A 13984-nucleotide genomic window follows, 5' to 3' on the forward strand; every position below is an offset into this window, starting at 1 on the left:
CAAAAAATCAATTTTAATTCCAGGTTGTAGGCAACAAAACAGGAAAAATGCCAAGGGGGGGGGGTCAATACTTTCGCAAGTCACTGTACTAAAAGAAACGTCATACATTCAAAAGACAACAACAACAAGGTTGTTGTGTTGTAATTACTCATTGTTCAAACTGGCTAAATAAGCAATGTGGTTCATTAATACCCATTTTAAATAAATACAATAATATAACTGTATTTAGTAAGTTTAACCTTAAATGCAGTGCATCTAGTATTTAAATCCTGTACTCAAATATTTGATTATGAAAAAACACCATCAATGTATTCCTTAAAAAATAAAAAGCAGATGTAAGAAAAATAACCGTTTATTCCATGCCTGGGCTGTATAATCTGCAGCAATGTAAAAATTACTTGAGACAAACACAGTGAATTATCTTACTGCTTATATACTTCAATGTTAAAACAGAATTATCTATCATTTTTATTGATTTTAACTGAATTTAGGTTCTTTTTTCTTTTTTTTTTTTACATATCCTGCCACATAAGCACTCTAAAATAAACGTTCTATAAATATAGTCCTCCATAACAACGATCAACTCTCTATAAAATGAATGTACAAAATAGCATTATTAAAACTGTATACTTTCATTTGAATAATCAGAAAACAAAAGATTGTGAAAAGATTTATTATTATTATTATTACTACTACTACTACTATGTTTTCCTTGGTAATTGAGTTGAATATTTCCAGATATCAAGCAGCTATTAAAAATGCTATTACTGAAAAGGTTTTTCAGTTTGTCCAACAGTACTTCTCTCTGTGACTGTAAACATCTCAGAGGAGCTTGTATTTTCCAGGGTGTTTTGATTTAGCCATTCCTCAGTTGACATCTTATTAAAAAGGTTGACATTTACTTTAAATGACATTTTGTTAATAGCTGATGGAGTGATCATGTTTGATTTGTTTTTGTGATGCGGTTACAGAGATTCTAAGGGCATATATCAGGGATTATATCCCTCCAGCTCAACCGTACTTAGAATGCGTGGAATCTTTCCATTGAAGTATACATAGTAAGAACTCAACCATCGTTATGGATTTGTTAAAATTCCAGTACTCTTCTGAAAAGACTTCATCCATTGCAGAGAACACACAGCACAATTCTAAAGTACAAAACAACCCCTAAACATTAAAAAAAAAAATACTAGTCTAATTAGCAAACTAGGCCTGAGGTGTGACCATGGAAAACACCTGCAGTGAATCCAGCTATGCATCACTGACCAGCTGGGATCTGTTAGTGTACTTACATTGAATCTGCTCATGAACCACAAGAGCAAAGTGATCTGTTTCCAGGATACAGGACAGTTTACCCAGGTTATCATTCAGATGGATCTGCAGAAGGGAAAACATAGAATGGTTGACTATTGGCTGATCAATTCAGTTAATATAAAACCTTTTTCTTCCTATGTTGAAATGTTTGTGAAGGAAGGTCTGATCTGTCTTAATATATGGAGCCTTTTTCATGCTGGGGGTTACAATGACCACTGGTGTCCTGTAACTATTAAACAAATGAGTGCTCTGCCAGCTTTCCAAGTAGTGCTGATATACAAGCTATATATTCGCAGCTATAAAAAGCAAACATACTACAGTACATGGAAATCCAACTGAGGCCAGTGCCACACAATTATTTAATGATGACATCAACATACCGCACTCATCAGTCAAATGTGCCAATTACATAATGTGCTTATAAAGTGTGAGCAACATAAAGATAGAAAGCTTGACAACTTGCTATGTAGAAGGGGTTGTGTCTCTATTTTGATAGTAATTTGGTATTGTGTGTGTTTCCATGTAGTTTTCTTTTAGCCAGAGAAATTCTTGATCCAAATGCAAATAACCTAATAAATATAAAAATATGGGAGGGTGTATTTAAATGTTTGTGTCTGTGTTGCAATCTGGCCTTGCGTGACGACATACAGTGCTTGCTCCAGGACTTGGACTGAGGGGCAATGTGGCCCCCTCTCAATTTTATGGGGACATTTTCTTCAGTGAGGGGGTCAATATGTTTGATTCAGAACCAACCACCATTTCTTATTTTTGTTTGTTTTAAACATGCCAACAGAGTTTACTGACCTTTTGTTTCTGAAGAAATGTAATACAACCAAGGTGTCTCTACAATACTCAGTGTCACTTTAGGGGAAAATATTGGGAAATGTGTCACAATGATGATGCTCTATCACTGAGTAAAGGATATTCATTGTACCCAATCACTTTAGAACAGTTTTTTTCAATCTTTTAAAACTGCATACCCCTTTCCAAAAAATGTAGTCCACCACTATCCCCATCTGAGATAGCAGGGTTCTCGCCAGCGCTGTTGAGCGTAAGGGGCCGTTACATTGTTACCTGGAAAAACGACGCTGTAATCAGGCATCTACGCTGTGTTTTCAGTTTGCGTAACGGCCAAAAAATAATAATAATCCTGTGAAACATTGTTGATTATTCCTTTATGTGAGAAATTGGTTTGCTTAAAATAATTGTTTCAGCTCTCAACACTCTTGAATTGGTTGGTTGTGACAGCATGTTTTCTTTCCACTACAGAACGGTAAAGCTAAATTGTTGTATTTTAATATTAATGCCTCCCTGACCAAACGCAGCTAGCATAAGATTGTACTAATGTGATTAATAATATTAGTAGGACTGTACAGCCACTACTGTGTTTAAAAAAATGTTTTTATCGTGTTCTTTCAACTGTGACTGACAGTAAAATATTGCACCAATTCTGACATTAAAACTCAATAAATCATAGCGAGATGAATCCCTCTTTTTAAAATAATAAATGTGTTTATTATTTTATTAAATTGCTCCTCCTTCGAATCCACTTTGTTACTATTTCCAAAATACATTTCAAAGAGATAGCTGTGCTCTTGAAGCTTAGCGTTTCTGGCTTGCCGTCTGTGAAAATGTTCTTTCGGGACCAGAGGGTATGTTTGAAACCATGACTGCTTCACCTCCCTGTGACTAGTCATATATTAGTTGTGTGCACGGGTGACTGGTATTCCTTGGGCTGATCTTTCAAAACTCTACAATCACATGAGGGTTTGGGTGCGGTCTTGTCCCAAAAGGCAGATGGAGTAGAACACCCAATACAGTACATAAGTAAAAATATGCTACCGCAGGAACGCAACTATTCTGTAGCCGAAAAGGAGTGTTTGGCCATTAAATGTGCTACTCACTCATTACGATACTACCTGCTGGGGCACTTGATCTTGTCACAGACCACGCCCCACTTAAGTGGTTAAGCATGATGAAGGACAGCAATGCCCGAATAAATCGGTGCTATCTGGCATTGCAGCCCTTGATGTACCACATAGTACACCATGCAGGGAAGGACGATGAAAATGCAGAAAGTTAATTATGAAAGATAGATTCAGCTGGGTGCTCCTTCGGCTCCACTCTGAGCAGTGGGATATGTGACTGAAATATGAGCTCTGGCTGGAAATCTCCCTCCCAACCTGTGAGGGCACAAAATAGCAAAAGGGAAAGGCCTGAAACGGGCTGGCCTGACAGTTCATTTCCAGGGTCAGGAAGTCTGTCAGCCTGTAAGAAAGTGATACTTGTTGCAGGAATGCATTGACCTGGAGGGTAAACGAGGTAGCAGCTGCAAGTAATAAATGCAGCTGCAATCGTTTCCAAGGGGTCATGCGTGATAGTATAAAGGGGGGCCGGAGAATCAGTAATCCTTTCCTTTGCTTTGGTTACGAAACCTAAACTGGAAGGACCCGTGCAGTGCGCAACATAATCGTGAGTGTTTGTTTTGTTTGTCTTGTCTATAATTGTTACTTGTGTGTTTATAGACGGTTAACACGTTCCGAAGCTGTCGCTACAGGCCAGGAATAAACCCGGACAACACTTCACCACTGTAGCACGTATTTATATTGTACTTCACCACAAGCACTGAGAGCACTCACTTTGGACCTGTGATCATGTGTGCGTCTAATTGTGTGTTAGTACTGTGCTTGTTATTTGCGGGACTGCAATCCTTTTCACTACTGTGCAATACACATTGTTGTGTATTGCAAGCTCGTTATTGTTTACTGACTGGTCATCAGACTATTGGATTATAAAACCATTAAAAACAAACCATTTCACCTGTACTTTGTTGTTTGTTTGTTTCTAGGGATTACTGCACCAGCACCGCACCTGCTTGACTAATTACCACTTTGCTACAGCTCCACATCGAAAGCTAAACAAGGTTCTGTCATTCTGCTAAGCAAAGCTGCAACTCTGGGACTCTGCCTAAAAAAGAACCAAAAAAGAGGATGCAAGCTGCAAGTGAGTCATGACCACAAGCAACGAGACTGAGGCCCGGCTGGAGGACTGCCATAAAACTCACAGCGACTGTTATCAGACAAACCAGTCTGGGTCTGCTGTACATCTAAAACCACAGTATCCAAAAGAAACTGTGCCCTGCTACCTGCGAAGCTAAAGATTCAGCAAAGAGGAGAGAGCGTACGGGCGCTGCTGTGGATCCTATACCGAGGACTGGAGACTTTGTTGAGCTGTTTGTTGAGTCTATCAAGAATTTAAAGTTTTATTGCCTATTTTGATCCAACGTAAGATTAAACACTTTGTTGCTAAGAGGAGATTTTTTATACTGGACAGATTAAGTTTCCAAGCCAGCAGACCAAAAGTCTAAGCTTCAAGGAACCATTCAGTGTAATTCCAGTTGCATTTTCCTTTCATGGAACTAAATTAATTAATTGTAACAAATTCACATAGAATTGAACTGTTAATTATTTAGTCTGGACACTTTGCATGTGAAATAACATTTAGTGAAACTTGATGAAGCAACAATAAGTAATCTACCTCATATTGTTGTATGAGGAATTTATTTAAAATTAAACTTGCCATATACTTAATCTATATACCACTGATAAGCTTAATGTGATATACTGTCTGCATCATTTCAGTTGAGGCTGTGATTGTATGTGGGTGTGTGTGTGTGAGCAAGCTACTACCTCACAGCTTGCTAGAATGCTGCTGGTGTGTGAGGAAACAGGCGGTGTAATATTTCAATTGCCTGCTAGCCAGCATGAGTGCAGTGAGTTTTTGAATTGTGTTTTGTGCTTAGAGACTAAGGTCCTCATGCACTAAGCTTTGGTTACCAGTTTACCACACAGTAAGCCTGTTACTCAGTGCTTTGTACACCAGCTTTTGTCACTAACCAGCTGCAAGTGACTTTGCACGCGCAATGAATAGCGTGGAAAAAGATACTGCGTGAGAGTCATTTACATACATTAATAATGCTAATCCAGTGAAATGTATTAAAATTCTCTCCCCAAGGGACTTGATATAAAAACCATATTTACTTAAAGGTGCTAACTTTCCTAAGTCTCTCAGCGTGTGTTTTTACTGCTTATTGAAACCAGGCGGTGTCTGTCTAAAATCACAATCTAAATAGAGCAGCACACAAGTAGTGCTGTGTGGCAAACATGATAAACGCGTAGATCTGCTTTCAGGTACTGTATTACATTTTTTCCAGGACAAACCAATGCCTGTGTTCCACAGAACACTACAAATAAAATGTCAAATATAGGCTACATGTGATGTATTTCATTGGTTTTGTGGATTAAGAGGGCAATATTTTAACATACGGTGTTGTAATATTGTACATAATGATATGATTCTGAAAATGCAACTCACCAAAAGATGACTGTGCTTTAACTGTATTACATAATCATTTCCTTTATTCCGATTCCAAACGTGTATTTCTCAATGCAAGATGCATTGTAGGAATACAGTGCTGTCCAACATTTTTCCATTATGACATTGTATTGCCAAAACAGCCAAGAGACAGTTGTGCTCTAACACATGAATTACACTTAATTATTTCGGCACTGAAAACATTAGCATTAGAAAACATTCACATTTTTGTCATTTTAGCTACGGGGTGCATTTTCTGACACTTGTGTGTCTAATATTAAACTACTGTACCAGTGCCTCAATGGGATTACTACAGCCACGGTTAGAATGGCTCACACAAACTTAACTGTCGACAACCTGATTATTTTTTCATGATCTACCGCATACAGGTCATGCTGCTAGATAGAAACACAAAACCACTGTTCTAATAGTTACTCTCAATACCCTTAATCATTTTGAATGTTAAACGCAAACTTTTAGACTCCTGACCTCTCGACCCAGATGCATGTACAAAAACAGTGGTTATTTATCAATCTTCAGAATAGGAAAATGTCACAGCTATAAAACTTCACTGATCACACAATAACCATCTCTATAAAATTTCCTTATTTCAACCCTCCCGAGCAATTGAGTGCCCCTGGGATCCATAGCAAACAGCTATTGGTTAGAAAGCCAAGTAAACTTAGCAAGACTTCCATTAATTATAACTGCAATGCTATAATAATGCAGGTGTCTTTGAGACTGGATAAGTAGAACAGTCAGACCAAAAACTAAAATGCTAACAGGTTTGAAATTGCTCATAGTTGAATTTGCCAAATGCACGGCAACCACAATGCTGAAAAAATATGTTCCGATTACCAATACAAACTTAATGTATTTGTATAGCTGGAACTTTAATGCAAATTTACTGCAGTGTATGCAACACTAAAATGCTTTGTTTACTGGTTATTAGATGGTGCATGGTTTAGTTTATTGGTTTTATTGCTTTTTTTAATTGATGCATTTTTTACTTGATGCAAGCAGCACTGTTCAATACTTCTCTTTTAAATTTGAATACATACAACCAATTTGTAAAAGCCAATGCAGCTGGAACTATATTTGTCCAAGTATGGCTTTGGAAAGAGAACTGTTCAATAAAGCAAAGACGACATGTTCTTGACAGTAAAATGGTACTTATTTTGCACGACAGATGCTCCATGAACACGCCTGAGAGCAGTATCAGTTGACGGAATATCTTGCTTCTCTGTGCTGTACTGCTTCCCATACAGTCGAGTGAGGAGCGGAGGATAAGGGAGAGTCTGTCTACTCCTGCAGAGTGACTAGCCAATCATATCCCTCCTACTTTTATCTTGCAACGTCACACATGATAAAAAAAAAAAAAAAAAAAAGAAAAAGAAAAAAACACACACAGCTGAGGAGGCAGGAGGCGGGTTTCCTTCCGCTGTGTCTGCCACCTGTGCCTGAACTAATGTATGTTGAGTGTATAGAAGGTGGCAGCTGAGAGAGAACGAGAAGTGATGAACGACGATACCGGTAACTCTTATTTTCATTTTTCAAAATTAAAAAAAAATCAATTAAGTTAATATAGATAGATGTGATGTGTGATGTATAACTTGATTTTACATTCTTGTAAGCCATTTAGCTATGTTTTATTATTACTATATTGCAGGAATTACACACTTGACAATAACCAGTTAAAATACTGCATTAAAAAGCAAATATATGCAATGTTATCTGTAATCCTTGAACACAATTGAATGCTAGTTTTCATGTACTGTATTAGGTTGTAATCAGACACTACTGAATGTTAGTTTGTTATAATTATGTACAATAAGATTGAATGTAAGCATTAGTTACACACACTGGGGTACACTTGACAACCATCCAGTCGCAGCGTGAGCCCAGACTGAGTGGAGCCAAGCTGTAGGATTTTGACCAATCAAAGAGTTTTGATAAGGATGCCTTACCTTCTACAGGTTGCCTGCTTGAGGGACTAGGGGCGGAACTAGGGCTACTTAACCCAGGGAAATGTGAAAGAAGAAAGTACTGAGCTCGGTGCCTGGAGTCAGACCCAGGGATCCTTTGGATTCCTGTATTGAAGATTGTTATTTTGTGTACCTTTTACTATTTGAATAAAGCATTTTACAAACCAAACGAGACAAAGGTTTTTCCATTAAAAGCAAGCATGCAAAACAGAGTTCCAGAATCTGGCGTTTCCCGAGTCAGAGACGGGGCGGTGCGGTAAGGAGCAGCAGTAACGGATCCAGTGTGTGAGCAGAGTGAGCAGCCAGCGATTCCTGAATCTGGGACGCAATGGGTGGCGATGCAACTCAAATCGGCAGCAGGTCCAGTGTGTGTGTGAGGCAGCAATTCCTGAGTCGGAGACGGAGCGGCGGCGGGTGCTGATTCAGAGACGGAGCGGCACAATGCGGTTCTCATTAGCAATACAACACACAACACAACAAGCATCAGATCCAGCGTGTGCGCGGTGAGGGAGTAATCACACACACTGAACAGCGGTGGGTCCTGAGACGGTTCTCTCTCATCACCAACAACACGCAATAAAATAACTAAACACACCACATCGAACAATGATATCACCCAACTACAATTCTGTTACATTATTGCTCTTGAAACCCACTTAAGCAGCATTTGTCAGTGGCTTACACTGTTAATACTGGAATTTACAGTACTTTAGTAGTATTCTATCTATAGTATGATATTGCACTTAAATTTACTTGAACAAATTATTTAGAAATTTTGAAAAATTGAACAGTTTCTAGCAGTTTAACTAAACACTGTAAAATTATTAATGGAATAAAATATTGCAAACAAGGGCAATTTCGAAACTAAACCTGTATATCTTTCTTTATGGTGTTGCATGTAGGAAAAAAAAAAAAAAAATCGTAAAAAGTATTTTAAAAACTTTATTTTTTTTTTTTAATTAAAGTCTCAAAAAGGGGGGAGCGACTTACATCAGTGCAACCTATACAACGATTTTTATGGTATGTATTTATTGCAAAGGGTATTTTTTATTTTATTTCTAGTAGCTTCAGTATTTTAAAACATTAAAACAACTTAACTATATAGCCCTTTTTATGAGTCAGATGGAAATAATCTGAAATGCTGAATAAATGGTGTGATGAATGAATGAAGAGGTCTCTAAATCTGTTTGCTTACTTTATCCTATTTGGTCAAATAACCTTGCAAGAAGTGCTTGGCAGGGCCTTAAGTTAGTAGAAAGTTGCACAAAGTTACGTCACAAACAGGATTTTCACTGCTGAAGTCTCGTAAGCGTAATGTATAACTTCTGGTCAGTTGTACGGCTTTTTAGCCCGAGAAGGCGATTTACCCACCCTTATCCTTTGCAGCCTACAAAGGATGACTATAAATTGTGCATGTGTCCAACAACTTTCTATTTTAATGCTTGTAGTTTAATAACCAGAAATCACAAATTAAAACCCAATATATCAACAGAAAGGTATTGAGCAGACCTTTCCAATGATACCATCTGTTTTGTTGTAGGGTGTTTTTATAGATTTTCATATGCAACACCTTCAAAAAAATATTGAAATGACATATTAAATAATATTTCACAAATGTGCAAATTTTCATATTTTTCCAAACAATTTATAAAAAAAAGTTAGAGTACATGGGAGATGTGGAATTTTGAGGAGTTCAAAAATATTTAAATCAGAATTGAAATTGCTTGTACAGTTGCAGAGCTACATAAGGTTTTGTAAAAGAAATGTGCATAAAAGAGCCGAAATGGCCGATATAGAAATGAAACAAACTGAAGAAACCTAGAAATAACATAATTCCGTCTGTGATTAAAGTTAACTATTTATGTGTAGAGGTTTCAATATGTATGGTACACAAGATGCTGAGTATGTATACTATTATTTTTCTTTCTTTTTTAAAGAAACTTGGGAATACTGTACAGATTAAAAAAAAAAAAAAACTTCCAATAATAAACAGCTAAATAATAATAAAAGTAATGGACTTATCCATCGTTTACACACACAGAAATGAAGTACACTAATAATAATAAACCAAATAATGATATTTCCAACACTGACGCTGCAAATATAGCTGTCATAGTTAGCTGTCATATTTACTTTCGCCTCCATCCAGAGAAACATTTTCAAAACAGGACACAAAATCAAATAAAAACGCATATAATTAAAAATAACAGTAAAACATTTATAAGAGGGCTGTCTTAGATGTCTTTTCAGTAATTAGTTGTTTGTCTCAGTCGGCAACTGATGTGCCCTGCAGCTGCACGCACACACAGACAAACACACACACAGCATGGCGACCACCACACTCGAACACACAGACAAACACACACACAGCATGGCGAAAAACATTCCGGAAGTCTTTTTTTTTTTAAAAAGTGTATATAAAGTTTATTTTTAATAATAACATGAAAAAATAAAAAAGCAACTAGTTAGTCCCTATTCTTAGCTTCCAGATAAGGTACAGATCAGCACTTTTGGGCTTCTAGAAAGGGAGATACAGTGCCTCTCAAAAGTATTCACCCCCCTTGGACTTTTCCACATTTTACTGTGTTACAACATTGCCATTTTTTACCACTGATCAACACAAAAAAGTCCAGAATGTCAAAGTGAAAAATAAAATCTACAAATTGTTCTAAATTAATTACAAATACAAAACAGAAAATAATTGATTGCATAAGTATTCACCTCCTTCAGTCAATATCTGGTAGAGGCACCTCTGGCAGCAATTACAGCCATAAGTCTATTTGGAAAAGTCTCTACCAGCTTTGCAGATCTGGACACTGCAATTTATGCCCATTTGTCTTTGAAAAATTGCTCAAGCTCCATCAAGTTGGATGGGAACCTTTTGGTTAACAGCAATTTTCAACTCTTTCCACATATTCTCAATTGGACTGAGGTCCGGGCTTTGACTGGGTCACTCCAGGACATTGATCTTTTTGTCTTTAAGCCACTCCAGTGTGGCTTTGGCTGTATGTTTGGGGTCATTGTCCTGCTGGAAGATGAATCTTCTCCCAAGTCCCAGGTCTCTTGCAGACTTCAGCAGGTTTTCCTCCAGGATTTCTCTGTACTTTGCTGCATCCATTTTGCCCTCTATCTTCACAAGCTTTCCAGGCCCTGACACAGAGAAGCATCCCCATAGCATGATGCTGCCACCACCATGCTTCACGGTAGGGGTGGTGTTCTCAGGATGATGTGTGGTGTTAGGCTTGCACCAAACATAGTGCTTAGCGTTGAGGCCAAAAAGCTATATTTTGGTCTCATCAGACCATAGAATCTTCTTCCACTTGGGCTCAGAGTCTCCCACATGTCTTCTGGCAAACTCTAGCTGAGATTTGATATGAGTTTTTTTCAACAATGGCTTTTTTTGCCACTCTCCCATGAAGATCAGTTTTGTGAAGCACCCGGGCACATGCACAGTGTCTCCCAGCTCAGCTGTGGAAGACTGTAACTCCTTTAGAGTTGCCATATGCCTCCTGATGGCCTCCCTGACTAGTGCCCTTCTTGCCAGGATACCCAGGTTTTGAGGACAGCCTGTTCTAGACAGATTCACAGTTGTGTCATATTCTCTCCATTTCTTAATAATGGACTTTACTGTGCTCCGGAGGATACTGAATGCCTTTGAAATGTTCTTATATCCTACCCCTGATTGGTGCTTTTGAAGAACCTTATTCTGGATTTGCTTTGAATGTTCCTTCGTCTTCGTGATGTAGTTTTTGTTACGAAATGTACTAACCAACTGTGGGACCTCCCTGAAATCATATGAAACACCTTAATTGCACACAGGTGGACTCCATTCAACTAATTATGTGACTTCTAAAGACAATCGGTTGCACCAGAGCTTATTTAGTGTGTCATAGCAAAGGGGGTGAATACTAATGCAATCAACTATTTTCTGTTTTTATTAATTTAGAACAATTTGTAGATTTTATTTTTCACTTTGACATTATGGACTTTATATATGTTGATCAAAAACTCCTAATTAAATCCATTTTGATTCCATGCTGTAACACAATAAAATGTAGAAAAGTCCAAGGGGGGTGAATACTTTTGAGGGCCACTGTATAGACGTTTCAAAAAGATGAGTGTCAATACAATTTTCCATTAAAGCCAGAAAATGGTGGAGTCAAAAATGAAACACAAATAAAAAAGCCACACCTATCCCAACCCTACACCAATTACACAGGGATATTCACCAAAGCCATGGCTATGTCCCATTGAAAAAAAAACAAGACAGTTGATTGGACGACTGAGATATATCATGTTTCGCCATCGTAACAAGTTACGAAATTAGAGCACGTCAGCAGCAAAGGGTTAAAGTCATACACTGTTTAGACGCGCACTTCCTGTAGCGTGAGGAATGTGCTGGTATGTGTGCTACGTCACATAAATAATGACTGTGGAGAGGAAAAGTCATTCTTTGATTGTAAACCTGGTTGAAGTTTCACATCTTCTTCAAATTACAAAGACATTTCACTGGTCACATTCTGGTTAATTCTAGCAACACTTTACCTTTTTAAACTGTTTGTACAGGACTGTGCTGACCGGATCAGATGGTTGGACTTTGCCAGCGAGCAAAGAAGAAAGCATGTTTCCCAATGTGATCATTCCCAAAATAAGCCTGGAGAAAAAATGCAGAGAAACAGAGAAAAGGTTTAGCTGGATAACACCTTATTCAGCTCAATTGATATACAGTGTGTTACCATTAGGAAATCTCTACTGAATTAGTAACTTTAAAGTATGGGGAAAAAAATGAAGTCTTTGGTGGCAACTTGATGGCAGCATTGTTTAAAAAAAAAAAAAACATTTAAAAAAGGCTTACAAACTTGACTGATTTACTGAAGACACAAATTTGTTGCGTCTTCCACAGTATTTCTGGACAAAATTACAACACGATTAGGTTTGCCAACATTCTGCATTTATTTAACTGTCTCTAAATGCTAGTTTCGATTATTCCATTTATGACCAATCATGCTGCCACACTTTTGACTTCATAAGTACAGCAAATAATAAATTTTATTTTCCTTTTGACCAGGTTCGTAATTCACTGTATGGTGAAGTGCAAATTTAATTTAAGAATTTTGCCTCCTGACTAAAGCTGGCACCATGGAACAGAAGAAACATACTGAAGATTCACTCCATGTCTAACCTTAGTTATCTTTCTAGAAAGAATTACTTTTAAAAGCAAAATAATAAAATGTAAGGAAACTAAATTAAAAGAACAGCATACCCATAAAACATTAGATTATTATCATTAACTCTGGTTCCCTGAAATAGAAATGTAACCGTTACTGTATGGGTATTTACCTCCTAAAGACTCGAACCCTGAATGCTCCATGCTCAATGCTACTCCACCAGCCTGTGACGCAGTCATGGTCTGCCCCCGAGAGCATAAAAAGCACTGCGCTCACAGATCTCAGCATCAGTTAACCTTCAAGTCTGCTGCAATCATGGATGCAGCAACCTTCAAGGTTGAAAGTTACATTTCTATTTCAGGGAATCAGGTTTATGATAATAATCTAACATTCCCTTTCAAGTACAAAATGTAACCATTACCATCTGGGTGAGTGTAACCAAAGCCGCCACAAGGGCAAGATTGCAGAACGACTGGAATGCTGCAAGGCAAAGCCAAGAGGCTGCCTTGTGCTTTACCATACGGAATCCCAGTAACACGTAGCTAGGGTGAAAAATTGAGGGAGAAACTCACCTATATGCCTGTTTGTAAGGGTCGACTGAGAAGCCACCCTTATCACTCAAGTTCCAAAACCAGGGTTTTGAAGATCCACAACATTAAGTTTGTAGAACCTAGTAAAGGCATGGGGAGTAGCCCACACCGCTGCATTGTAAATGTCTCAGACAGATGCTCGCCGGAACAAAGCCCACAAAGTTGCCATGCCCCAGTGAACTTTTCTGGATGGGGCAAGTTGACCAGCTCATAGGCAGTCCTGACCGTTTCTGCTATCGACTTGGACAGTCTCCGTTTAGACAGGGCTTGAACATGGGACGTCACCCCATAGTAGTAAGCCAGGGCCAAAAATGGGCAGAGCGTTTGGATCTGTCTCTCTGTCAAACTCCAATTCTACAAATTAGTTGACATGAAATACCAAGATAGTCTTCAGGGAAAAAAGGCAAAATTGGTACCTTTGTCCCAGGGATAGGTGGAAGTTGGCCATCTAGAAAGGTGGCAGAGCTATGGTACACCAAGTCATCGCTCCAGAAGGGAAGCGATGTGGCAACCTCTGATTGGAAGAGAAACGGTTGCACTCGTTAACCAAGGG

At 38.2% G+C, this 13984-nt stretch overlaps 1 protein-coding gene across 1 annotated transcript in view; it reads right to left on the reverse strand.

The window, feature by feature from the left end:
• Positions 1-13984, reverse strand: part of LOC121320429 (cystathionine beta-synthase-like protein) — a 118331-nt gene that overhangs the window by 15022 nt on the left and 89325 nt on the right. Inside the window, exons 14-15 of the mRNA XM_041258757.1 lie at positions 12219-12327; positions 1293-1377 (exon numbers count right to left, since the gene is read on the reverse strand). Of these exons, the coding sequence (XP_041114691.1) occupies positions 1293-1377; positions 12219-12327 (194 nt within the window). The remainder of the gene's footprint in view (positions 1-1292; positions 1378-12218; positions 12328-13984) is intronic.

This window comes from Polyodon spathula, chromosome 9 (genome assembly GCF_017654505.1).
Source record: "Polyodon spathula isolate WHYD16114869_AA chromosome 9, ASM1765450v1, whole genome shotgun sequence".
Lineage (NCBI taxonomy): Eukaryota > Metazoa > Chordata > Actinopteri > Acipenseriformes > Polyodontidae > Polyodon > Polyodon spathula.